At 35.9% G+C, this 26811-nt stretch overlaps 2 protein-coding genes across 5 annotated transcripts; one reads left to right on the top strand and one right to left on the bottom strand.

Annotated features, from left to right (window-relative positions):
- Window positions 1-559: 559 nt before the first annotated feature.
- Skil (SKI like proto-oncogene) lies at window positions 560-25192 on the bottom strand. Of its 4 annotated transcripts, none has more exons than XM_058572267.1 (7): window positions 25008-25192; window positions 21644-23410; window positions 11422-11515; window positions 9587-9819; window positions 6403-6623; window positions 5662-5886; window positions 560-4866 (listed from the first exon to the last, which is right to left on the bottom strand). In XM_058572267.1, exons 2-7 carry the CDS (start codon window positions 22743-22745, stop codon window positions 4708-4710), a joined length of 2034 nt encoding a protein of 677 aa, XP_058428250.1. In that variant the 5' UTR covers window positions 22746-23410; window positions 25008-25192; the 3' UTR covers window positions 560-4707. The 4 variants fall into 4 exon arrangements, with proteins under 4 accessions (XP_058428250.1, XP_058428251.1, XP_058428252.1 ...); XM_058572268.1 differs by lacking the exon at window positions 25008-25192 and adding an exon at window positions 24845-24864; XM_058572269.1 differs by lacking the exon at window positions 25008-25192 and having other exon boundaries at window positions 9725-9819; window positions 21644-24392.
- Window positions 24482-25787, top strand: LOC124078221 (basic proline-rich protein-like). The gene is made up of 3 exons (XM_046422962.1): window positions 24482-24598; window positions 24642-24785; window positions 24924-25787. The coding sequence occupies exons 1-3, from the start codon at window positions 24482-24484 to the stop codon at window positions 25785-25787; spliced, it is 1125 nt and encodes a 374-aa protein (XP_046278918.1).
- The last annotated feature ends 1024 nt before the right edge of the window (window positions 25788-26811 follow it).

The raw sequence follows: 26811 nt of genomic DNA, 5'->3' as shown, positions 1-26811 counted from the left end.
CTTATTGCTTTAAGCTGCTAAATTTGAGGGTGATCTGTTAATGTAGCAATAATTTATACCTGGGGTGAGGAAAAAAGATGCTAAGGTGAAGAGTTCAAGTGTCATGAAATAGAATAATGACAAATTGCTGATTATTTCACCACCTGAAATATTATATAAAATTTCATTTTATTTTTAAAAAGGCTTTCAAGTTGGCTGGGGATATAGCTCAGTTGGTATAGTGCTTGCCTCACATGCACAAGGCCCTGGGTTCAGTCCCCAGCATCACCAAAAAAAATGGTTTTCAAGTTAATCAGTGTGTAATAACAGACTGTAAAGAAAAATAATATCGGGCTGGGGATGTGGCTCAAGGGTAGCGCGCTCGCCAGGCATGCGTGCAGCCCGGGTTAGATCCTCAGCACCACATACAAACAAAGATGCTGTGTCCGCAGAAAACTAAAAAAAATAAATATTAAAATTCTCTCTCTCTCCCTGTTTAAAAAAAAAAAGAAAAATAATATAAATTATAGAATACAAGGTAGCTTGTTTAACACAGGATACTGAGATGACTTGAATCAAATTTCGTTGGCATTAAAAGTTTTTATTTGGAATTTGATCCACAATCTATACAAGTTATTTACAAGACATGAAAATGGAAAACAGCACAAAATACAATTGAGGTATAAGCTAAGAGCACAGTATGTCATGTTTCAATAAATATAATTCAAAATTTGTAAACTAAGTGACCAGATAGATGAGTCATTTTTTTAGTAAAACCATATAAAATATTTATTTCACGTGAGGTAGAGGACAGTTTTGTGTGTCATGTAATGCAACCAACCACAGCAATTTTAATCTTAAAACTGTACATCATTGGCAAAATTATAAATTGAATTGTGGTCAATATATTTAACAATTTGTTTCAACAGTTGCAGAACAGTTAATTCATTTACTGCCTTCACAGGTTAAAAATTCAGAAATAATTTAAGACTACTATTTTGGCATAAAATTATCAGGATAAACAAATACTCCTAACAAGATAGTTAAAAGCAAGTATATTTTATTTTTCACAAATTCTAATTTCCCCAAAAAATGCCCTAGACTTAGCAATTAATTTAGTAGGATGCTTTTACTAGAACTACTTTAAGTATGCTGTGCTTTATTTTCAAGTGAGGTATCTCTATTGAAGAAAAAAAATCTTATAAATTCATTTTATATTAAACTACTTTGTTTTCTGGGCTTCATTTTAAAATTTTTTTTTTTTTTTACATTTCTAATTGAAAAACAGTAGCACTACATAAGACATTTAATTCTATTCCTAAGCAGGCTTCAAACTGCATTATATTGTTTAGAAGCCAGTTAAGTGGAAAGATTTTACAAAAAAAGAAAAAGACTGTCCTTTTAAAGAAGATGCATTATAAAATACCCATATGCTTTTCTCCCAATAGTGGAAAGGCTTAAGTATTCTATACTAGAAAAAGAAAATTTTAAGCAGTTTATTCAATTTACCAACATATAATACAGCAGCTGTATGTCCCTTATTGCTGATAGCTTCAATAAAAACTATTAACAAGTAGTTCCAAGCACAGGAATAGATGCACAGTATGAGCACAGTTTTTCATTATAGTAATTTTAATGTCCTGTCATGTGGATTAAATGCATAAAGGGCAAATAAAAAAGTGAGCATTCTTCCCTAAGTAATCAGAACATCTTATCATTAAGAAAATTTCAGAAGCTGAGCAAAATCTTCAGTATTAGCTTTGCAATTAATTCTAGGGAAATACTTTGAGCCTGTTTTATATTACTTGAGTTTCCTTGTCCTTTTACTTTCCTTCAAACAGAAGCCACAGATGTGCAAACAAATTGGTTGTTCTGTCATCTCTTCTAAAAGATATGGATAACCTGCAAATATCATAGTACTTGGTCTATTTCACCTACTTTACTTGTTTTATAATTCAATATGTACAAATGATTTTATCTAAACTGGTAATATATTAAATATGCTATAAAATTAGTTCAAGAAGAATAAAACATCCTAATTTTCATGGACACAGAAATTTAAGCAAAAGAATATGCTTTACAAAAATTAAAGCACAAATCAAACTTATGTTGGTTGGTCAAACTCTTCATAGTGTTAGAAGTTGCCATTTGTGAAATTAGGGTGGCTTAAGAGCTTCCTCATTGACAGCAGGAGGTTTTCCATTTAATACCTTTATAGATTTGGTACATTTTTTCATAAAGTTTAGATTATAGATACGCTATCACTACTCAAATTAAAAATCACTCATCACCCAGTAAGCTAAAATTGTCTTTTTTCCTTCTAAAGATGCTCTACCAAAATTCTTTATAGGCTGATCTTTTAATGCAGCTTTTTAAACATTTTTATTTCTCCTAAAAAGAATAATATTATGAAATCTGAGGAAAAATCTGCTTGCAAGTGAACTTGGCACACAAAAACTAACACCAAAACAAACTAAGCTAGCAATCAGCACACAAAAGCATGCAAAGCATAGAATAATAAGTTTTATATGGATAAGATACTTCAGCAGAGGTCACTTTTAAAAGTATTACAAAAACTTCTACATTGTTTTCAAGCTATATGGTGCAATTTAACTTAAAGTTACTTTTAACAATAACAGGTATATTTACAATTGACTAGAAAACTATTTTCAAGGAAGTTAGAAACGTATGGCACATCAATGAATCTTCTGGAAAACAAGACTATATGTCACATGGCAAGTTTTATTACATGAAGGACTATAAAAAATATTTCTTTACTCAATTTTAAATCAAGAATTTATAAATAATTTAATGGTGTTACCACTTAGAATTCTAAAGTAACCCATTTCAAAGATTAAGCAATTTATTTTAGAAGTTTTGGGTTGAAACTTAGGTTAAGCTTATAATTTATTAAGTAACATAAGCAGAAAGGTTTTGAGGGAATTAAAAAAATAAATGAAATTATAGGTGCTTGAGTATATCTACCAAAAAGCTGAGTTATGACAAAACTAATTCACAGCTAAAATAAAACTATATTATAAATGTTTGTGATTCTTCTTTCTCCAGATCTAAATCAATGGCACTGGGAGGATATGTCATTTTTAACATATTTCTGCTTGTCATTTTCACATTGTTCCTCCTTGAGGAGATTTCAAGAATCAACCAATAAAGCTATAGGGTTAACACAGTAAAGCTCAAATGAAAATCACACATTATATAGAAAATAAACTACATTTTGTGAAGTACAAAAGTTCTTTTGGGATATATGAGTACCATTAAGCAAAATATGAAAATAACTAGTTAAATGATAACCTAGTAAATTTTTGAAATTCTATACCATTAGAGTATAAGCCTTCTGTGCTGAAAATAGTATGTAACTTTAACTCTAGCTGATTTATTTTTAAAATAAATTTAGATCTCTTCAGTAATTTCATATAGTACCTTATGAGAACATGAAAAACAAAAAACTCATGGAATACTAATCAATCTTCCTTCAGAAAACTTAATATTGAGAATTTTACTTAATAACTAACTACTGTGAGATTTGCTATTAAAAACATTTTTTAGACTTCTTGTGCAAAAAAAAAGTGCAGATGTTGCCCTTCCCCAAAATATGAAATTCCTTTGCCATCTAAAAATTATCCAGAAACCTTTCAGTAGCAGATAACTAAAGTGACCTATATTAACCTATCAGATACTAGCAGTTTACTGTAAATTCCTGATTTTGATATCAAAGAGCAATTGAAAATGGTCCATTCGTGCAAATTTGGTAAGATAACATTTAAACATACAAAAGTCCAAAATAACCTCAAGGTGTTTAATATTTTATAATTTAAAGAAAAACAAATCCATTATATAAATTTTAGTAAAGACCCATAACTACATATAAAAACTGTACAGGATTATGGATTGTATAGAAACCAATGTACATTAATGGAATCAGTTTTCTCAAGAACATTAATATTTTCACACCACTATTAACACCATTAAAAAGCTCAGAAATTATTTTTCTGAAGTCACTACAAAAAAATTCTAAATATAATCACATTTAAATTGAAAGACAAATTACAACGCTTCTTGTGTTTAGCAGCAAAGCATAACTAACAAAGCATGTTATCTTTGCCCATTGTGTACAAGGGTGGGCTATAACTTCATCAATGAAATTCCTCTTAGAAGACACCAAAAAGAAAACTGGTGGAAATTCAGTTCCACAATCTGAACAAAGTAAAAGCAAATTTTGCATATAATAATGAATGTACTATATCAATTCAGAAAGGAGTTTGTGTTGGTGAGAAAAATGGAGACTCAACTCCTCAAGTAGTTCTATATTACATATTTTAATTATAATACCACCATTTTATCTAAAGTTGAGTTTGAAATATGGATAAACAAAATTGATCACTATTTTCCATCACATAATGCAGCTTTTAAAAAGTATACAATTATTAATTTTGCATTAGAAATATAGGTAATTATCTACTAGTTGAAACCATATACTACTGTTAACAAGCTGAGTGAAAAAAAGTACAAAGAAACATACATTTCATTCATTTGGAAAATGTAAAAATTTATGTGCTAATATATAATCTCTTCACTTTCTCTGATCTACAAATGGACAGAAAGCCTATTTATCTTCATGCAGATAAGATGTTCAGGATTCAATCACCAAAGCAAGCAACAAACAAAAAACCCTGTCAGTAATACACAAATGAATCTCTTTCATGGTTTCTATTCTTTAGCAGTCTTTGATGATTTCAAAATTTGCAGCTTTAGCTCTTTTATCATCATCTCTAACTTCTGTCTTGCCTCCCGTTCCTGTCTGAGTTCATCTTGGAGTTCTTGTCTATCAGCCTCAGCATGGTCCAATCTCTGTCTCAGCTCTGCCAACTGTGTGATTTAAAAGGCTTTGTCAGTTTTCATTAGTTTTATTTTTCAATTTAATCTTTCTATCATGGTAAAAACCTATTTTCAAATTATTTTTTTTAAAAATTAACTATTTCATACATGTCAAAATCCCCTTGAATATCTAATACTTTTAATTTGACACAACACTGAGGAAAAAGCAAAGGATCAAAAGGAAAGAACACCTTCATAGTACTTGCAAAATGCCCTACACTTTACTATTTCTCCCTATCACAATGTGATTGTTCATCTTCCCTGAATTGTTAGCTACTATTAACAACAACAAAAAAATTTATTTATTTTTTTGCCTCCAGTGCTTCTGAATATAGTAGGAAACAGTTAAAGCTTATTAATTTGTTGATTTGAAAGTCCAAATACTACATTAAGATGTTTGTTTATTAATTTTATGGTGCTTTGGATCAAACCCAGGGCCTCAGGCATGCTGAGTGGGTGCTCTATCACTGGGCTACATCCCAGTCCAAAATAATATAAAATTTTATATTCAGATTGAGAATAATGATTTAGGTAATCATAATTGAGATTAATGATTTAGGTAATTAAATTTACAGAAACACAATAAAAGTTTAAAGTAAGAAAGTAACAAAGGTCAAAAAACTATCTTGAGACAATAAAAGCATGAAGTTGCACTTAGCAGAAGAACTATTTTAAAATCTAGCCTAGCAAAATGAACTTAACAAAAAGGAATTCCTTTAATACAGAAGAAATAGTTTCCACTTCCATGCTGAAAGAGCATCTTCATACAAACTGAATAATTCTTACCTGTGCTGCATATTCAGCCTCTTTGTCTTTCTCTAAATTTGAGTCACAGGTACATTTTTGCTTCATTACCTGCTCCAATTTTTTCTCCAAGTCTTTCTGTTCAACATAAAATTCTTCCATTCGTTGAGTATGTTCATTCTGCAAAGATTCAAGCTCTTTCTGCAAATTCTGTTGTTCTTCAGTGAGTTCCTTCATAGCTTTTGAACTACTCAACATTTCCACCTCCTATAACATAAACAATCACAATATAATTTTTACTTTATTTCTATCATTTAAAAATTTCAGTTCAGAAAATATTTAAGCTGGGCATGGTAGCACATGCCCCTAATTCCAGCTATTTAGGATGCTGAGGCAGGAGGATCACAAGTTTGAGGTCAGCCTCAGCAATTTAGTGAGACCCTGTCTCAAAATTAAAAATTGGAAGGGCTGAAGATATAGCTAGTGGCAAAGGGCCTTGAGTTCAATCCCTAGTACCACCAAAAAAAAAAAAGAAAAGAAAAGAAAAAAGAAAGAAAGAAAAACAAACCTAAATTCCAACTATCTTATTATCTATTTTCTTTAAAAAATTTAAAGTATGTTAAAATTGCTTATCGGTGTCAACTCTGAACGATCTTAAGTACATTTGCAATACCCCACCTTCACTTTCCATATTAATAATATGCAAAAGTGTTTTCTTCACAATGTATCATTGTGAAAATAATAATTAGATAATAATTTTATTATCTTAGATAATAATTTTACCATCTGAAGTTGTTGCTTCTTTTGCAAAATTGAGTTCAGCTTCTCCTGTTGTTTTACATAAGTTCTCATTACTTCTTCCATGATTTTCCCCTTATCATCCTCACAAATAACATCTTTGACAAGAAATGAAGATGAAGCTTCATCATGCTTGCTTGAGTCTCTTGCGCAAGTAGGAGACTCTGATTTCTTTTTACTTGTAGAATTATGTGAGACCAATGGATCTTTGAGAGGACAAAAAAAATCAAATAAGGTATGAATATCACTGTTTTAAAAGTCACTAGAACAATCCATAAATCAAATTAAGAAAACAAGTTTATTTAAAAATCAAAAGAACAAAACACTTAATAAATTTAAGAAAGAAAGATTTGTACAATGACTTATGAACCATCACCTAAAGAAATAAAAAATCTGAATACATGAGAAGATATCCCATGTTCGTGACTGAAGACCTTAATATTAAAATAGCAGTACTCCCTAAATTGACTGACTCATGCACCCCTATCAAAACATTCAGGTTGTGTTTTTGTTTTTGTTTTTGTTTTGTAGAAATTGTCAAGCATATTTTAAGATTCGCATGGAAATTCAAGGAATCCAAAATAGCCAAAATAACCCTAAAAATAATAATAAAGTTGGAGGACTCAACTCCCCATTTCAAAGCTCAAGTTACAAAAATGAAGATTGTTGGAAATACTAGCCTAAGAACAGACAAATTAGTAGGAAAAAAATTCTGAGTCCAGAAATAAACACATCCACACTTTTGTAGGCAATCATTTTTTGACTAAGGTGCCAAAGACAATGTTATCAAGCAAACATAGTCTTTTCAACAAATGTGAAACTGTATTCCCTTGCAAATGAATAGGACTGGACCTCATACCATATATAAAAATTAACATGGAGTGAAGACCTAATTGTAAGAGCTACGACTCTTAAATGTAAATCTTCCTAACCTTGGATTAGGCAATGGTTTTTTTAGATATGAAACCTAAAGCAAGTAATCAAAGAAAATAAATTGGACTTCACAAAAACTAAAAACTGTTATGCTTCAAGGGTCACTAACAAGAAAGCAAAAAGAAAACTCACAAAATAGCAAATTATATACGTGATAAGGATCTAGTATCCTAAATACATAAAGAACTCTTACAACTCAATAGTGAAGAGATAACCCAATCTAAAAATAAGCAAAGAATTTGAAAAGACTTTTTTCCAAAGAAAATACACAATGTCCAGAAAAATACAAAGCTACTCAACATCATTAGCAGTTGGTGAATTACAAATCAAAACCACAATGAAATACCACTTCACAACCTACAATGGCTTAATTGAAAGACAGACAAAAACAAGTACTGACAAAAAGATGTGCAGAAATTAAAACTCTCACAAGTTACTAACAGGAATATAAAATAATACAGGTGCTTGGAAAAGTTTGACTGTCCCTGAATATGTAAACATATTTGACCACATGATCCAGCAATTCTACTCCTACATATTTACTCAAAAGAACTGAAAACATGTCCACACTACAACTTGTACACAGTTTGCACAATAGCATTATTCATAATAACTGAAAACTAGACAAAATGCAACTATCAATCAACTGAAAGGATAAATAAAATATGATATCTCCATAAAATGGAATATTAAGCCATAAAACAGAAAAGTACTGATACATGCAACACATTCTGAAAAAATAGTGAAAGAAGTCAAACACAAAGCCACATTGTATGATTATTTTAGTGTGAAATGTCTAGAATAGGCAAATCCATACGACAGAAACAAATTAGTGACTGCCAAAGACTATAGGATAAAAGAATTGTGTGTGATTGCTACAGGATTATAGAATTTCCTTTTAGAGTGATGAAAATGTTCTGGAATTAAATAGTTGTGATGGCTGCAAAACTTTGTGATTTACTAAAAACCACTAAACTGAACACTTTAAAGGGGTAAACCTTAGTATGGAAATTATATCTCAACTAGTTTCTAAAAAATCACTAGAATTTAAGAAATAAAATAAATTAATTAATTAAATTTGCATTATAATGCAAAGAAAACCAAGTTTTGAAAATCTCAAAATGAGGGCTGGGTATGTAACTCAGTAGTAAGCAAGCACAAAATGCATATTTCAATCCCCAGTACCATTTAAAAAAAAAAACCCTCAAAGTATTAAAGTATAGAAATTTCTCAAGAATCTCAATTCTCTGTGAAAACAGTTAAATGAGGCCTCTCCAACTGTTCCAAAGCAGCTAAAATAACTGTCACACCGCCTAAGCACTAAGCAAAGCTGTGCTTCTACGTGGAATGTAACACAGGTAGTATTTGAGTAGACATGTCTCATTTAGTCCATAGTGTTTTTAAAAAAATATTTATTTTTTAGTTGTAGTTGGACACAATACCTTTATTTTAACGTGGTGCTGAAGATCGAACCCAGGGCCCCTCACACACCAGGGAAGCGCTCTACCACTGAGCCACGACCCCAGCCCTAGTCCACAGTATTTTAAAAGGCATGGTGGATTAAAAAGTGTTTTTTTTTTCTTTTAGATAACCAGTTAGCATTCTGCATTTATGCCATCTGGCTGGCTCCCATAACTTTCAATCCTTGCTTTATTCCATGACTTAAGTTTCTCTGGGCTCTATATCTAACCACTGTTACTTATGTATTATTTCTGAAAGTTCATTAAATGGTTTCTAAGTTCATAATAAGTTAAGGGGAAGGGGAAAGCCAGGCACGGTGGCATACACCTGTCATCCCAGCAGCTTGGGAGGCTGAGAAAGGAGGATTGTGAGTCCAAAGCCAGCCTCAGCAGCTTAATGAGACACTAAGCAACTCAGTGAGACACTACTTCTAAATAAAATACAAAAAGGGGCTGGGAGCGTTGCTCAGTGGTTGAGTACCTCTGAGATCAATCCCCCATACCAAAAACAAACAAACAAACAAAAACCTACTAAAGAATCTGACAGCAAGAAAAGGCAGGAATGAAAAAAATGACAAAAATCACTTGCAATATGAAACTATATAGCCTATGAATATCTATCTCATTAGCTTCCGTAGCTATACTCATCCTAAAAAAGTACAGAAGTCACCCTGAGTTTTGAAAGGTGACATTTTTAAGGTAAAAGTTTCAATTATCTGTAAAAAGCATACATTTTTTAGATATCTGATTTTTAAATATAATTCCTGAATACTCACCTAATTGACTATATAATTCTCTATTTGTTTTTAAATCCATTTTCTCCTGTTCCTCAAGTGAGACATCTGGGTAAGACACTGTTTTTTGGTGTTTATTATTAATGTGAGGCTTCTCTGGCTGTCTTGAAAAGGACTTACTTGCCTCTGTCTTTGTGACCTCTTTAGACTGGGATACAGCAGAAGTAAGTGAGACATTTGGAGCAACCACTTTATCACACATGTATAAGTAGTAGCTGAAAATAAAGAAAACCAAGATAAGACACATATTACATATTACATTTAGGTACAAGTCAAAATCAATTTCTTTTTTTACCAAAATATACAATATAACAACTCAGAAAACAGGTCACATAAAAAAGATTTCTTGGGGGAAAATCAGTATTTTAGGCATTAAAATCAAATTATAAGGAAGTTTTGTTATTCTGCAAGTAATTTCTTACACTAAAGAGATACTTACTGGGGGGGGGGGGGAGTCTTTTCTCCTTCCCTTAAAACCACTGGAGAACTAAAAGCATGCCGCACTTCACAGAGCTGCAGAATAGTTCTGAGTAGCAAGTGAGGTTTACTCCAGAAAGAGAACAGACTATATGCTACTTCTTGGAGTTTGGATATGAGGTGTCCCCAGAAAAAGCTCCTGTGTTAATGCAGGAATGTTCAGATGTGAAATGCTTAGATTATGAGAGCCATAACCTAATAAGTGGGTGGTTCACTGAATGCATTAATAATTTCAAAGGATTAATTGGGTGGTAACTGTAGGCAAGTGAGACATGGCTAGAAGAAATGGGCTATTGGAGGCATACCCTTGGGGGTTGTCCCCTGGCTCCCCACTCTCTGTCTTCTTTCTAGCTGCCATGACCTGAAAGCTTCCCTCCACTAGAGCTTCTACCATGCTGTTCTGTCTCACTGGGGCCCAGAGCAATGGAGTCCAAAGACCATAGACTGAACTGAACATCTGAAACTGTGCACTCAAAATAAAATTTTCCTCCTATAAACTGTTCTTATCAGGTATTTTTGTCACAGAGGTGAAAAAGCTGACTAATACACTACTTGCCCACCAACCATCCCAAACCCTTGCTCTTTGCTAGAGTGGGGCTGCTTTAGTCACCCATTCCATGACTGACATAATCCATGTTAGTCCAGTGAAGAGCTCCCAGGGTCCTTCTTCTATAATTCAGAAAGAGAGAACAGGGACCATGTATTCTGCCCAGGTACTAGGAAATCTCCTTGTAGCAAACTCCACAGATCAATCTTAGTAGTACTTAAAAGACCAGTACTTCCTACTTATTTGATAAAACGGAATAAAAAATCTCAAAAATTAAGATTAAAAGAATAACTATTACTTTGGGTCATAGCTCACATAAAATTGCTCAGTCTATTATCTGCAAGGCTCATAGAACAAATTTGAGCTAGATATTTAACTATATTTTAACTATAATCTAAATAAACTTTAGTGAAAAGATATAACCATTTCACTAATAGTTTATCCCCTAAACCTCAGATGCTCTCTTATACCTCATTTTCATTGTATAGGACATCTACATTGTTCCTCTTTATCAATTTCATGAGCGCTACATCTGAAAACTCAGTATTCTGCTAAAAAAAAAAATTCACAAATTTAATAGTACCCAAAAGACCTTCGTTGAATGCAATAGGTTTAACAGTGATTTTATACAAGTGTACCTTCTTAAAAACAATTTTGAATTTTTGAAGATAATCCATTAACAAGAAAGCCTAACATCATACAGTAAATTCCTAGTTCCCAGAATAGTAACTGGCAGATACCTATTTAATGAATAAATGGATGAATGAACAACAAATAAATAAATGCCACTCACCTGGGATGTAAAAAAGAGTGTGTCTGAGAAACATGGTCACCTTCCTGTTTTATAACAGGATACCATGATTGTAATTCCATTCCTGGTGTTGTATCTGTCTGCAGAAAAATGTTGAAAGGAAAGTTTATTGAAGGGCAAATTTATTTATTTATTTGAGATTATATATATACATGTATACATAATATATGTATATATATATATACACACACATAAATTTATTTAAGTTTTATTCACAATCCAAATACACACACACACACACACACACACACATATATATATATATATCTCACTCTCCCAAATGCTGGAGATCAAACCCAGGGCCTCACACAGGCTAAGTAAGTACTCTATCACTAAGCTACAGCCTCAGCCCCTCATGGTTAATTTTATATGTCAACTTGAAGAGGCCACAAGGTAAAGAGGAATTACATTCTTAACAATCACCTTCTAGTAAGACAGTCTTTCCTTAAATTACCATGCCTAATCACCTGAAACTCAAAAGGGTTTGCTACATGAACTACCGTACCATAGGAAGTTTCAATATGCCTGTTAACATGGATTACCAGAAATGACCTCATCAAATGTCATACATGTGGAATCTATTTTAAACAAGAGTACTATGTGAATGTACAGCCTTGAGAACTTTGATTCTTATTCTTGTTATTATAGTCAACTAGACTGTATCCCACTCCTATAGTGTCTGTTAGACTTGTAACTATATAACATTCTACAGCAATAAGTACTTTGGCAAATTAAACCCAAAACCACTTTGTTTGTTAATAAGTATCAGTAAACCATATTTCTTTATAAATATGGCAAACTTTTTTTTTCACCTCAATGCTGAAGGATGAGCTATATGTGTAAATAAAGGAAGAGAAAAAAGGATAACTTGCAGAAGGTAACTGACAACTTAATGAACATCCACCTATTAAGAATTTTATACATCCTGCTTCATTCTAACCAATACAATTTGATGTAAGTTTCATTCACAATCCAAATCTATTCTACAATGTCCCTAAACTTTAAATTCTACTTTAAGTAACTGCCAGCATATTTACTTATTTTTAAATATTCATCACTCTTAATTCCCTTTCTTTGTTTTTTAATTCTCAAGTCAATCCACTAAGAGAGTCACAAACCATAGGTTCTAAGAAAATTTGCCTTTAAGATTATCTAGTGTATGTAGTCTCTAGCCAATGTCTGAATTACCTATTCAACCCTAAGTGGCTATCTGGTCTCTGATGGAACAACCCCCTGAGGTCAAAAGCATTCTTAACTTGAATTTTCAATACCTAGCACCCTGTCTTTCATTCAAGTATTCACTTTCAAGAGTCTCTTTCATATTTGATATCCTATGTTCATGGAAAGAAGTCCAACAGTCTGCATTTTATCAGATACACAAATTAAATAATAAAATGATAGGGACATGTACACACTAACCATAATAAAATGCTGCAAGTTAATTTACCTAATATGCTGTGGTAAGCCACAAACACATTTATAACAAATTATCCTAACTGCATGTTTAAAAGAATTAAGAAAAGCACATATTATACAACAAAACATTCACAAACATGCCAGATTTTCTGTTCTAGTCTGCATTTGTATCAACATACAAATTAGGTTTTTAAAAATATATATAAAATTAAATGACACAGCAGTAATGCTACTGATCAGGAATAAAAATCAGATAACCAAGATATGAGCCATCTATTGACTTTCATCTCTTACATTTCAACTTGGGAATTTGAATTTAATTTAAACATTAAAATAAAACATATTATGTGATTTGGTAATGGAGAGATAATCACTTAGTAGCTTAAGTTAGAGCCTTAACATTTCTAAATGCTTTTATTGCTCATCTTCCCCACCATTAACTACCCCAAAATGAATAGATGGCATTTCACTTCACACATGTAAGCAAAATTTCAGACATATTATTTCATTCCAAAGATTCTTTAAAGTCATAAAACTCCAAATAATAGCTAGGAAAGCAAAATTTAAACAACCATAAAATGTACAGTTATTTTTTTTTAATTTTGTCTTTAATATTTATTTATTTATTTATTTATTTTTAATTGATTTTTTTAAAATACATGACAGCAGAATGCATTTCAATTCTTATTACACATATAAAGCATAATGTTTCATATCTGTATATAAACTATGTTCACACCAATTCATATCTTCATACATGTACTTTGGAACTAACCTATGCCCTTCAGTAGATGAATGGATAAAAAAATGTGGCATATATACACAATGGAATATTACTCAGCAATAAAAGAGAATAAAATCATGGCATTTGCAGGTAAATGGGTGGAGTTGGAAAATATAATGCTAAATGAAGTTAGCCAATCCCAAAAAAACAAATGCTGCATGTTTTCTCTGATATAAGGTGACTGACTCATAGTGGGGTAGGGAGGGGAAGCATGGGAGGAATAGACAAACTCTAGATAGGGCAGAGGGGTGGGGAGGGGAGAAGAGGGGGCAGGGGGTTAGCAATGATGGTGGAATGTGAGGTACAGTTAATTTTTAATAAGTAAAAATTTTAGTAATTAAAAAACTTTAGAAAATGTGTTTTACAAAAGTTTCTCTAAATTTCTGCATCTTATTAAGGTCTTTATACACATGACTCTGATAATGGGATTTTCTAGTTAAAAAAAATTGTATTTTGGTAATATAATGCACATTGGTCTCATAATAATAAATAATTTAGAGCACTTGACTTATTTACAAAAAAGTCACCACTTTTTAAATACATAAGCAATTCCACCCACTCAGCACCACTGTTCTCATACAAATATTCCAATCTGTACCAACAAAAATAAACCAAAACCTTTAGAAGTCCTAGACAAATGCTCAATAATAAACTTTGTTTTTGGATGGACACTCTAGTTTTTCATTATGGCATCCAGGTAAATAATATAATTTCAAAGTCCTAAAGACAAAATGCTTGAAAATACTGAAGGAATTTCCAAAAAATAAAGCTTTTTAAAAAAAATATATGGAAATTATTTATTAAAATAATTTAAAAGGCATTAAAAATGATAAAAATTAATTTTTGTATCCCTAAGACAGTAAGTAGGTTCATAAATTTAACAGTCTATCATCCTAATGGAATGATTATGTAAGAAGTAAAATATAGTGCACATTACTTTATACTAGCCCAACATAAATCATTATCAAGCTTACCAAACACATGACTGGATACATACATAGGAAATAATTCTTTGGGTACAAAGTGAATATATATGTCAGGTCTTTTTAATACACAAGCCATTCAAGTGTCCAATAAATGATTTTCAGAAGTATAAAAAAGACACCCTACTAGACAGCTGCCAACAACTCTTACTGAAGAAACCAAATCCCTCTGTACAGCATCAGGTTTCAATACTTCCAACATGTTGTGAATGAGTGTCTCAACAACTGAAACGGAATAGTGTTACAAGGTAACAAATAGCTACTTATGAGATTTTAAGGCTTAGTCTTGAGCCTCACTTCATTGTAATCATTAGAATTAATCAACCTAATGCAAAACTGGGACAATATGATCTAAGCATCTGCACTAACTTATCAAAAATGGATTTTCAGGAGTCACAGCAATGTCTGCTGTTCCCACAGACTGAAAGATCATACCACCTACCTCACAAAGCCGATTTTAGGTTTGAAGTGCTTAAAATTACTCACAGAAAAAGCAAAGGATCATGTTCTTAAAAATAAATGTGCAACTATTATCTTACATTCTTCACGTGAAACTATTAGTCTGTCAGTCCCCTCATAACTTAAAAGCAAAAAGCTGATAAAAATCCTGTTAATTCCCAGGACTTCAAATATAAATATATATATATATATATATATATATATATATATATATATATACACACACATACACATATATTTATAATATACACACACACATATATATACATATATATCTCACACACACACACACACACACACAGGAATTCTGTGGTGTTCAAAACATTTAATATGCAACTATGTAGAATCCTCAATGTCATAAATGTATTTTCACTGAAATGTCAAAACTTTTAATCTGAATAAGTACAAGACTACTTTTTTCTCATCTTAGTAGGTATGCTTTTTTAAAAATTATGACCCCAGATTATTTGGGCCTTCAAACAATGTTAACTGGCAACATCAAAATGGAAATTAATTAATCTTACTATATGTGATATTCTCTATTTTTCTATTTTATTCTATTTCATGTTTTTTTTTAAATGCAGGTGACCCATTAAATTGATTTCATGACCCTCCTGACCCCTTTCAACTGGGTTCTCAACAGAATTAGAAATGCCCCAAGGCATTCTTTGTATGTATGTAGTGAATCAATTTCTCTCCAACCATGTAGAATGGTGCATGTAGAATGGTACTAAGTACCATCCTCAAGAGAACCTGACCTCACTCAAATCACATATCCTGTAGGACTTACTACTCCCCTCATAGAACCCCAGACAAGAAAGGCTTGAAAAGCTACAGTTCGAAAAGAAACTCAGACCTAAGAATATATATATATATATATATATACACATACATATATATAAAAGTTGTTTTTTTTTTTTTAATCACAAGTCTACAAAATGCTGAAGAGGGCTGGGATTGCGGTTCAATGGTAGAGTACTTGCCCAGCACAGGTGAGTCACTGGGTTCGATTCCCAGCACCACATAAAAAAACTAAACATATGATATGTCAAGAGCTATGTAATGTTTTAAACAACCAATAAAAAAATAAATTTAAAAAAAGCTAAACAAAATAAAGGTATTGTGTCCATCTACAACTAAAAATATGTTTTTAAAAAATGCTAACAATTCTATTTTAAATGCTAAAAATGAATACAGATTCTGCATTTCTGAAAAGAGAGGCACTATTCTCAATGCCACTATTCTAAAGATATCCAATAAAATGTCAGGAAAAGAGAGGATCTACAAAACCTGCTATTAACAGGAAGAGCTCCAAAACTTAATTACTCTAAACTCAATACAAAGGCTCAGGAAGAAAATAGAAAAGATATTCTAAGTGAAATTCTTATCTAATCCAAATGGACTGTGGGTGTCTATCATTTAAAACCTCAAAGTGATCTCATGGAACAGGCACTATCTCCATGAGAACCAATCAATGTACCTTCTCAGGTTGTAAATCTAAAATAATAAAAATGTTTGAAAAATGTTTCTATTTCTTATAAAAATCCTATTTCACACTTTCATCCTGTATACTTTATTTTGGTAAGTAAATATCCAACTAGTGTACTGTGTACAAACAACTAAATGAGAGATACATTTGAATCTAGTATACGGTTATCTTATTTGTCTTAGAAAAATCTTCACATAATTCTAGGAAAGCTGAATATGATTGGGGGAAGAAGGAATCCCCAAATAAATATGCATACTTCAATATTCATTGAAATACCATCCTAAATTTTTTTTGTGTGTATGGAGTACTGGGGATTGAACCCATCATGGGGGCTCTACCACTGAGGTACAGTCCCAGCCCTTTTTATTTTTTATTTTGAGACAGAATCTCACTAAATTGAACTTGCAATCCTCCTGCCTCAGCCTTCTGAGTCCCTGGAATTACACAGGTGCCTGGCCATCCTACATTTCTATAGTAAAGATTTTAACTTCCAAATACTTTCAGATTCATTCTCTCATTTAATGAGTTACATTAATAGTCTATGTGTAAAATATATGTACTTAAAGGTTAAACCATTTTTTAAAAATCCCAATACTTTAAAATATAGTTAGTGTTGTTTAAGAAAAAAATTATTCAGTTAAAAAAATTAAGAATCCATTGAGAGCCTCTGACATGCCAGGATCTAAAGTAGTTTGTGGGGCAAGGCAGTTAATCTCTAAACTCATAAAGACAGTCATTAACTCCAAAAAGTTAGACAATATTCACAGTCATTCCTCATAGGAGCACAATTACTTCACCTGACTCTGACCTTATCTCCAATTGATCAAAATTTGTGCTAATCACAAAATGCAAACTATACCACTGAAGTAACAAATTACCATGAAATCTACCATAATAACTACTAGAACACATTTTGTCCTATCACAACTCTCTGTAGTTGTCCTGACCTCATTTAGATTCATACTAAGAAACACATTTCCTAAGCAATTGTACAACAGCTTGCAAGAAGGGAGAGATTTTTGTACTGTAATTTGAGATTTTTGTACTCAAAAAAACCTCTGCAGAAATGAAGAATTGAAATGAAAATGCAAAACTAAAGGCAGGAAAACAACTAATAAGCTTTCAGGAAAGTCTGTCTTGGCTTCTTCCCTCCACCCCCACTTTTTCTTTTTTTTCTTTTTTTTTTTTGTGTGTGTGTGTGTGTGCGCTAGAGATCAAACCCAGGACCCTGTATATGCTAAGCTTATGTTCTATCACTGAACTATCCTCCCAATCAGGGGAAATTTTTTTAAGAATTCTATTTGCAACAAAGATAACCTATATTTTTTCCCTAACTATAAAGTAAAAAATATACTAATAGTAGTCCAGTCTGAGTACTATAAATCTAAGTTTAATACATTTATAAGGGTATATATCATCCTTCATTTAGTAAAGTGGAAATTGCTAGCCATATGCTATTAAATTATTAGCCATATGCTTCAATAGCCATATGCTATTGAAGCATCACCTATAATTTTTTTATTAATTGACTATAAATGGTCTAACAGGCTTGAAAATAATCTTAAAGAAATATCACCCTTCAAATTTTATTTACAAATGATCGATTTGCTTAGCAACCTTTATTCCATGACAAAAATTAATTTGATCTAATTCTGATTTGTTTGAATACCCACTGATAATGTGAAAAAGAATCAGGAATGATATTTTCCCACATATTTGTGCACTATAAGATACAATATCCATTTTTCTAATAAAATCACAAAAAGCTCATTTCGAACAGTAAGATATGCAGAGCAACCTAGGCAGGTCTAAAATCAAGTATATTTTTTACAACCTGAATGAGAAAGAGTTCATAATATACCCTTAGTTTCCTCAAAAAGTAAATTCAGTTCCTTACTTAGAGCACTGACCTTATACAACTTATTTCTCCCAACTAAATATAGCTCCTATGCAAATTAAACAGTTATTAGCTATGCAAGTAAGTAGTTTGTTGGTCATTGCTAATATAATTTTCATCCTTAAAATAATTAAGTTGCTACTCTTCAATCAATCATCTATTTTCAGGTTTTTTTTAAATCCAAAAACAGTACTTTGACTATATAAACTATATAAGCATATCAAATTACACTAGTATTCACACTAAACATAAGGCCCTTTATGTAACAGGCTATTATATTTAGCATAGTTTGAAAAAAAAAAAAAAAAGGCCTGGTCTTACTTTATAAAATGAGCTCCCTCTGGTCAACTGTTTGGTCACCAACTCACTGACACACAGAAGATAATGAAAAAAAGGTTCCCTAATCAAGGACTATTTCCTTATCCCCTTTCCCAGTTAAATATCTTAGTCTATGTTGATATGTGTAAGCTAATACAGAATTTTAGAACCATTATACTAAGGTAAGTTGATAAGAAAAGTTAATGTTCCTCAAAATTTTGTTTCTGCTACTACATTTGCTTCAAGAAGAAGGGAAAATTACCAGACTTCAAGACAGAAGATCCTAAATTCAACTCCTGATTCTACCATCTATCAGCTATATAGCCAGGAACATGTTACATCTGAGACTGATTTCTCATATGAGAGGAAGAAATATTCTAACTTGCTTTCCTCACAGACCTTCAAAATACTACCTCACAAAGTTTTGAATAGTAAATTTTTTAAAATGTGCAGTGGGGTAAGCATAACTTTATTAAAAAAATCAAGTATATATTAAACATGAACCAAAAAGACTTAAGATCTGATTGTTGAAAATTTTCTTAAATTCCTTTGATTCACATAAAATTGGAAGCAATATTAAAATATAAAAAGCAAACTGCTAGCCAGGTGTGGTGATGCACATCTGTAATCCCATCAACTCAGGAGGCTGAAGCAGGAGAATCACAAGTTCAACTTAGTGAGACCCTGTCTCAAAATAAAAAATAATTAGGATAGGGGTGTAGTTCAGTGATAGAATGCCCCTGGGTTTGCCCCAGTGCACAAAAAAAGAAAAAGAAAAAAAAATTGAAAGAAAATGTTGCAAAAAATGCAAAATATAACATGGCAAAGAGATGGGAGAAAAAAAACCTCACTCTCTCTCCCAAAATCAAAAGTGTATTCAAATTAATAAATTCTGGGACAATAATGGACTACTTCCCAGATAAAGGATGGATTCAATTTTAACCAAATCTCACCACATTCAGTTTCAGTTAATTTGCCCACTATCTTTTTCCCCCACTCAACCCTTTACCATGGTTCTGTTTTTTTACACAAACACAGATTAGGAATAGAGGCAAGGTGGTTTATCCAAAACATACTTATGTCAAGAATAACAAAGATTCAAAAAAGAATATCTGACAAATAATATGACTACCTACAGAAATATAAGCATAGAGTCTCTACTTATAGTTTGGGGCAAAGATAACATAAGTATCAAAAAGGGTCATTTCATATTGTGAAAACAGATGACCTCTGAGCACAAACTTCAGTATTGCAGAAATACAGCTGTAAGCAAGTTTCAAACTTTTGAGTACTGGCTTGAAGTCAGTAGAGCTTTAAAACTAGTTAATAACTATACCTCAATCTAGTAGCCACTGGCAAGGAATTTAAAGTACTAACCTTTTGGGAAGCAACAAACTACTCTAAATGAGTCTAAAAGTCTACCATCTTCATTGAGTTTCAGAAGCAAAACATTGTCTTAAAACTATGCTAAGTAAATTTCCCTGAAAATCTTAAACAGTACGATGATAAAGCTCAAGACATCTAATTTTAAATTCTAATTCAGCCCTAACTTTGCTATGAACAACTTTGGGTCAGCCATTTAATATGCTCATTCATTTCTTCTATAAAACAAGACAGAGATAAGGACAAGCAATAAAAATTAATAGTGAAAAAATTTAAAGTTTTAAACAAAACATGCCAGCCTTTTGTTATACGAATTAAATAAATCATATATATAAAAGTGCTCAGGAGCAATGCATGCTACATTTTAAACCATGAAGTGTTTGGTATTGTTACTATATATCAATTTAAAATCAAGTAGGAAGATACATACATAACAAGATCAAATAGTACTTAATAATTCAAATCATCTATTACCAGGCATTCAAATTCTTAATTAGAATGAAGATATTAACTTAGCCTATCAAATAATGCAGTGAAAAGAAAAGTAAGTTTCAGATCTTTTTGCTAATAGCTTGTTATATTAATACTTTATTAATGTAAAATAAACTTCTTCATTCTAGTTGTGTCATAAATTTTAAAAATTATTCCTTACTTTAAAAAAAATATCTTGGGCTAGGTACAGTAGTGCATGTCTGTCCCAGCAACTCAGAAGGCTGAGGCAGGAGCATCCCAAGTTCAAGCCCAGCCTCAGAAACAGGAAGAACCCCAACAACTCAGTGAAATTCTATCTCAATATAAAAAATAAAAAGGACTGGGGAGGTAGCTCAGTGGTAAATCTCCCCAGGATTCAATTCCCTGTACCAAAAATAAATACCTTGGTTACTAGAATCACAAATACTTCAGATAAATGTTTTTTTTCTATTTGTTTCCAACATTGATCAAGCCTGAATATTCAACCATATAAACATCAGGTTTAAACATAAACATAGCCATGCCTTTGAAAAATGCTATTTTGGGCCCACATAAGAAATGTTTGGGCTAGTCATTATATCATTTGCAAATGGAGATAACACCATAATACCAAAGTGTAAATTATCTTGAGTCCTAAGAAAACAATATATTTAGTCATCAAGAAGCAGGATGTGTGAAAATGACAATAGGACCAAAACAAAGCCCAACTCTTCCACTCCCTGACTATACAATTTTGGGAACTGCCACTCATCTCAAACTCTGCCACTCATCTCAACCTCATTTTTTTCTGTGAAATGGGAATAATCCTACAATCCACAAGGTTGTTTGGAAGGTTAAATAGGAAAATACTTTATAGCCTAAAAATTATAATACAGATGTAATATGACATTGATTTGTGTCATGTTGTTGCATAGGCAGTATTTTTCTTAACAATGTGTAAATTATACTCTAAATATAAAATTTTGATTTCAAAGTAAACTATTACCCTTGTTCAAAATTGCTACTTGCCTTGGATTGAGTTCTTTTTCCATTTCTCACACTAAACTTCTCCTTCATTTCTTCTAAAATTATCTTCAGTTTCTTTTCTTCAGGTGTCCCCAAGTATTTTTGGTTCACATGAAGGTAACAATGCCATTTGGCTGATTCAAAGCCCCAGTGGCAAGTTCTTTTGTCAGGTGATCTGTGAGAATGCATCACAAATGTCTGGGGTGCAAACATTCCACAGCACTCCAGACACTGAATACACGGAGCATCGGGCTGAACATAAAACTGAGGTGCAAAGAGACCCTGACATTTGCCCAAGCATTCATGTTCCACTTCAAAGGCACTGCCAGTTTCCTTTAACTGGGCCAATGAGTTTTTAGCAGGAAGTACACTACCATTTTGAGGAAAAGTTCGTGGCCGCAATAAAGCATTACACAGTCTTTGTGCATCAGTTAATGTGATCAGCCCACAGGATGGAGCATTGAAAGGAAGTATTCCCAGGACCTTTAAGATATGAAGCTGGTCTGAAGTACACCTTGAACAATATATATATAACTCATCACAAACTGTATTTATTTGCTGAAGTGAAAATTCTCGGAGAACAGAATTTAAGACTTGGGGCAAACAGAGTCTCTTTTCTCCTCCAACTTGAAAACAAGAAATAGATTCCCCTTCCAAAACAGTCTGGGTGAGCTCTGTGGAGCTATCGGAAGGGATGAGCAGTGGGCCAGGAAGAACCTGAGGAGATGGAAGAGGCAAAAATACAGTAGGTGACATGCTTTCTTGGGAATACCTAGCAGAAAATGCTGCTGGTCCACCCAAAGAGCTCTGACTACTTAAATGGAATTGTGCCAATGTATGTTTCAAACTGGGATTTAAATTTAAAGGTTCAGGCACAGAAGTACAGGTCCGCTTGACAGGCTCTCCATCAGTTTCCATAGGTGCTTCTCCATAGTCATCCAAGTGTTCCTTCTTTACCGTTGGCACCTTGTTTATCATTTTTCCATTTTCATGAAAGTCTGTCATCATTTTTTTCACTGGCGGGCTGCCATCATCTCCCATCCCATTCAGTTTTTTATTTGAGCCCTGAACTAAGGAGAAATTTGCCTGTAGGTTTTCCATTGCTATGCTATTGTGTTAAATAATTAAGTCTGAGATTTGCATTTTTATTTAGTTGCTTATTTGAAGAAGAATAACTGTATCAAATACTTTTAACCTATTCATAAAAAATTATAAATTTCCAAAAGGAAATCTTCTTACCCAATAGATTTTGCAACTTTGTTTTGGTTCTGCTTATCCTAGTATAATTTCACTGCAAATACTACAAAATGTCTCTTTTTGCTTCTAGTAATAAATATAATCTTAAGAGGTACACTTCTGAGGAGGCTTTCCTTGGATTCTTCATATATATGTAAAATAACATTACCAATTTCTCAATTCAAGAGGTCCAGCTTCAATGCAATGGTTTAGTTAATCTTTTTTTTTTTTTTTAAGCAAAGCATGTGTAAAGTTTATGCCATTGATGTTTCATAAAACCTAGACTCCAACCGGTCAAAATAATGCAAACAAATTTAATTTTTACTACCAAGATACCAAAAAAGGAGAGGGGGAGTATCCCCTCTAAAAATGGTTGGTTGGTCTGTGCTGACAAATTGAAGCCTTGTATAAATCTTCACACCAGTAAGGGCCTCTAGCTTCACTTGAACTTCTACAATCAAAAATGATACTTAACAAAAAAACTGCCCAATTGTCTTCAAGAATTACACTTCATTCTTCTTTAAATTAATCTGGAAGAAGAGAAAGGGGATGGAGGAAGAGTTACATTTGAATTTGCTCCAGAGGCCAAAGGGTCAGTTTGAAACCAGTTTCTTAATCTTAAACCAAGTTCACTTTACCAAAGGTGACACTTGAGTGGTTTCTTCAAATCTAACACCAAGTAACTAGAAGAAGCTTCATTTAAATAGGAAGGTGGGCAAAGGGAGCAAAAATATCCCTCAAAAAGAGTAACGCTACTCAAATTCAGAATATGAAAAACCTTAAACAGATGATCTCAACCGAAACTCAGTACCAGAGGCTTTCTCAGTTACACTACTATAACTAAAATATAACCCATTATTTCATCTAATTTTTTAAAAAACATAATTTCATTCATCTCCCCCCAAAAAAAATAGGAGTTAATGTAAGTAACTAAGTTACAATCTCAAGTGCATTGATTTATCTAATCAACGTATGCTATCTTTCTAAAATGACTGTAGGCAAAAATTAACTTTCCCTTTAAAAGATTAGTAATTTTGCTTAATGGAAGCCAAAAGCTGTAAGGCTCTATGCCTGGGAATCTCCATCCTTGAACAAGATTAATCCGGGACAAAAAACACAAGGCAGACAGACCTCACAAAGAATGCAAATGGAGGAAGAGAGAAAAAGAAAAGATTCTTCCACTTCCTCCTTTAAAGAATACCCAAAAGAAATCCAATAAATAGAAATTTTTGCTCTCCAAACTCCCAGCAGTTTACCTTAAAACAAACCCAAAGGATTAAGGACGAAAGTCACTAGCCATCCTACTGACTTTCGCCACCATAAGGACACCTCATCCAATGCAGGCCAAGGAAGAGGGCAGGAGACATGACCTAGAATGGGGGAGCCCCTAAAACCCTGAAGCACTCCGCCCACGCAAAGCCACCCACCCGTCTTTCACCCGAAATGGGGAAGACAAGGAGCTTAGAGTGCCGGGACCTCCGGGGGGTGTGAAAAGGGGTGGAGGGAAGTAGAGGGAGGAGTCCCCCAACCCCCACCCGCGAGCCTGGGATCACCCCAAGTGTCCTCCCCACATCGCCCACTACCGGGCAGCGGGGTGAACGATGGAAATCCCCCGGGCACCCTCTCCCCGGGAAGTTCTCCGGTGTTACCCCAGCGCCCCTAGGGCTACACCTCCCCCCGCCGGCCCTGAGCCAGACCCAACTGGGGACCGCGCGCAGGTTGGCCGCCCAGCCCAGATCCCTTGCCGCTCGGACTGACCAGCCAGGTCGAGCCCCGGGCATCCCCGCGGTGCGCAGACTGGCGGGTGTGGGGGCGGTGACCGGCGTCCAGGTCTCCGGGGTCCAAGCGTCTCTGGTCAAGTGCAACACCCTCCCCTGCCTGCGCTCACCGCCCGGGATCTACCAGGCTTGATCCACCGTGGGACGTCCGCCCCGCGACCCCTCTGGCCACGACCCCGCCCGGACCTGCGCATCCGAACCCCGGACTCTGTGGTCTCCGCGCCCCGGGAAGCTCCACCAGCTTTGTTAACTCCCACCACCCCAGTCGCCGCCGTCGGGCTCCCTGGAGGTCGCGCGCCCCTGGCCTCCCGCCGCCTCTGCCGCGTTCCCCCGCGAGCTGGGGCCGCACCTGTGCCCGCCGCCGCCGCCGCCGCTCGCCCGCTCCCTTCGGCTGTGCCGGCGCCGCTCCGAACCCCACACACATCGCTACACACAGCCCTCTGACGTCACCGTGCCCTCGGCCCGCCCACGTCACTGCGGAGACACACGGCTTCCCGCAGACGCCGCCGCCGTCTCCGGCCGCCCGCGGGAGAGCGAGGGCGGCGGGGAGGGGGAGGGGGAGGGAACCGAGCCAGCGGCGGCCCCGCGCACGCGAGCCCGCCGGCGTCGCCGCCCCCTCGCGGCTCCGAGTCCCTTCGGGGACGCGCGCGCCGTCTGGCCTATTGTGGCTCCTCAGGGATCCCCCCCTCCCCGCTCTGTCCCCCCGCGCGCGCGCGCGCGCCCCAACCCTCAGGCGCGCGCCCGGCGCTCCTGGCCCAGCGCGCCGTCTGGGCGGCTGGCGCGCGGCGCTGTCTGCGGTGCACCCGGCGCAGACAGGATGTTCCCTCCCCGCCCCACCCCCACCGCCGCCCTCCCTCCTTCCTTCCTCGAGTCGCCCAGCCGGCTGTCTGGGGCCGCCACAGCCCCACCCCCGCCCCACCCGCGGCTCTGTGGTGACGGGCCAGACCCGGGGGCGCCCTGGCCGCTCGGCCGTCGCGCGACAGGGAGGGAGGGGGCAGGGCGGCCTCTGGGTGCACTGTGCGCGACCCCAGCAGCCGGCCGGGCGGAGGCAGAGCGCCGCTGCCCGAGGTCAGGCGTGGGCGACCCTCCCCCCGCGGACCGCAGCTGGGCCGCCCCGCCCCGGAGGTAGCCGGGCTGCAGCCGCCCTGCAGCGCGCCCGGTGTTGGCCTCGCTCCCCCGGGCCCGCCTCGCGGGGCCTCCCACCCGGCTGCCCTCGCCCCCGCGGGGCCTCCTGCCCGAGGGCCGCCCTGCCAGCTGCCGGCGCTCCGCCCCGCCCCGGCGGCCTCCACCCAGACGCCTTCCCCCGGCTGACCTCCATCCGCCATCGGGCCAGGCGGGCGGGGTGGCCAAAGTTCCGGAAAAACCGAGGGGAAACACTTCTGTCCCCCGCTTCTCAGCCTCCCACCCCACCAGGCTGCCTCCTCGGTTCCTACAGGGAGCTATAAATTACATGTTTTTGCAGTGTTTGCCGAAGGGGTTTGGACTCGGGGGTTTTTGTTTTTGAGAGAGAAGACGAGGTGGGGAAAGATAACGACTAACAGCTCTCGGCCCGCGACCCTCAGGGCCGTGTGGGGTGGGGGTGGCCAGTTAGCAGACTGAACTCTGCCGAGCTGCTCCGTCACATTTCGAAACACCGAGAAATCCCCTTTTCTCCACCCCACCGCAAGATCAGGAACTGAAATAGTCCATCGAGTAGCAGTAGGCTGACTTCAGGAGGGACTCGAGCTTTGACCTTTCTTTTTTTTTTTTTTTTTTCTCCGCTCATTTTCGTTCAATTTCTTGTTTCGGGGCTGCTCCTATGGTGGGGGTCCACATTTGGAGTCTGCGACTGGTACTCGTACTTTTATTCCCCTCTTTTCCTCTCCACAGGCCCACCAAAGACTCACAAGCCTCTTATCCTCAGCCAACCTCGCCCCCACCCCCATCTAGGTTCCCTTCCCTACGCCCCCATAGGTCGTGCCCCCTCTCCCACCCCCCACTTTCCCCTCCTTGACTGCCTCCTTTTCTGAACATGAATAATTCCACAGCACTTCCCATCTGTTATTGCCATAGAGACAGAAGCTCGGCAAAGATAATGATGTTCTGTGCAGAGCCAGTGGGGGGAGAACAGCATCTGCGAGTCTGGGGGAATAGATTTTCCAACCGCGAGAATA

This window comes from Marmota monax, unplaced genomic scaffold (genome assembly GCF_021218885.2).
Source record: "Marmota monax isolate L192 unplaced genomic scaffold, Marmota_monax_Labrador192_F-V1.1 WCK01_AAM20220418_F8-fsc00110, whole genome shotgun sequence".
NCBI classification, from domain to species: Eukaryota; Metazoa; Chordata; class Mammalia; order Rodentia; family Sciuridae; genus Marmota; species Marmota monax.
Note: the sequence above shows the minus strand (reverse complement) of the source record. Positions and strands in the feature narration are given on the sequence as shown.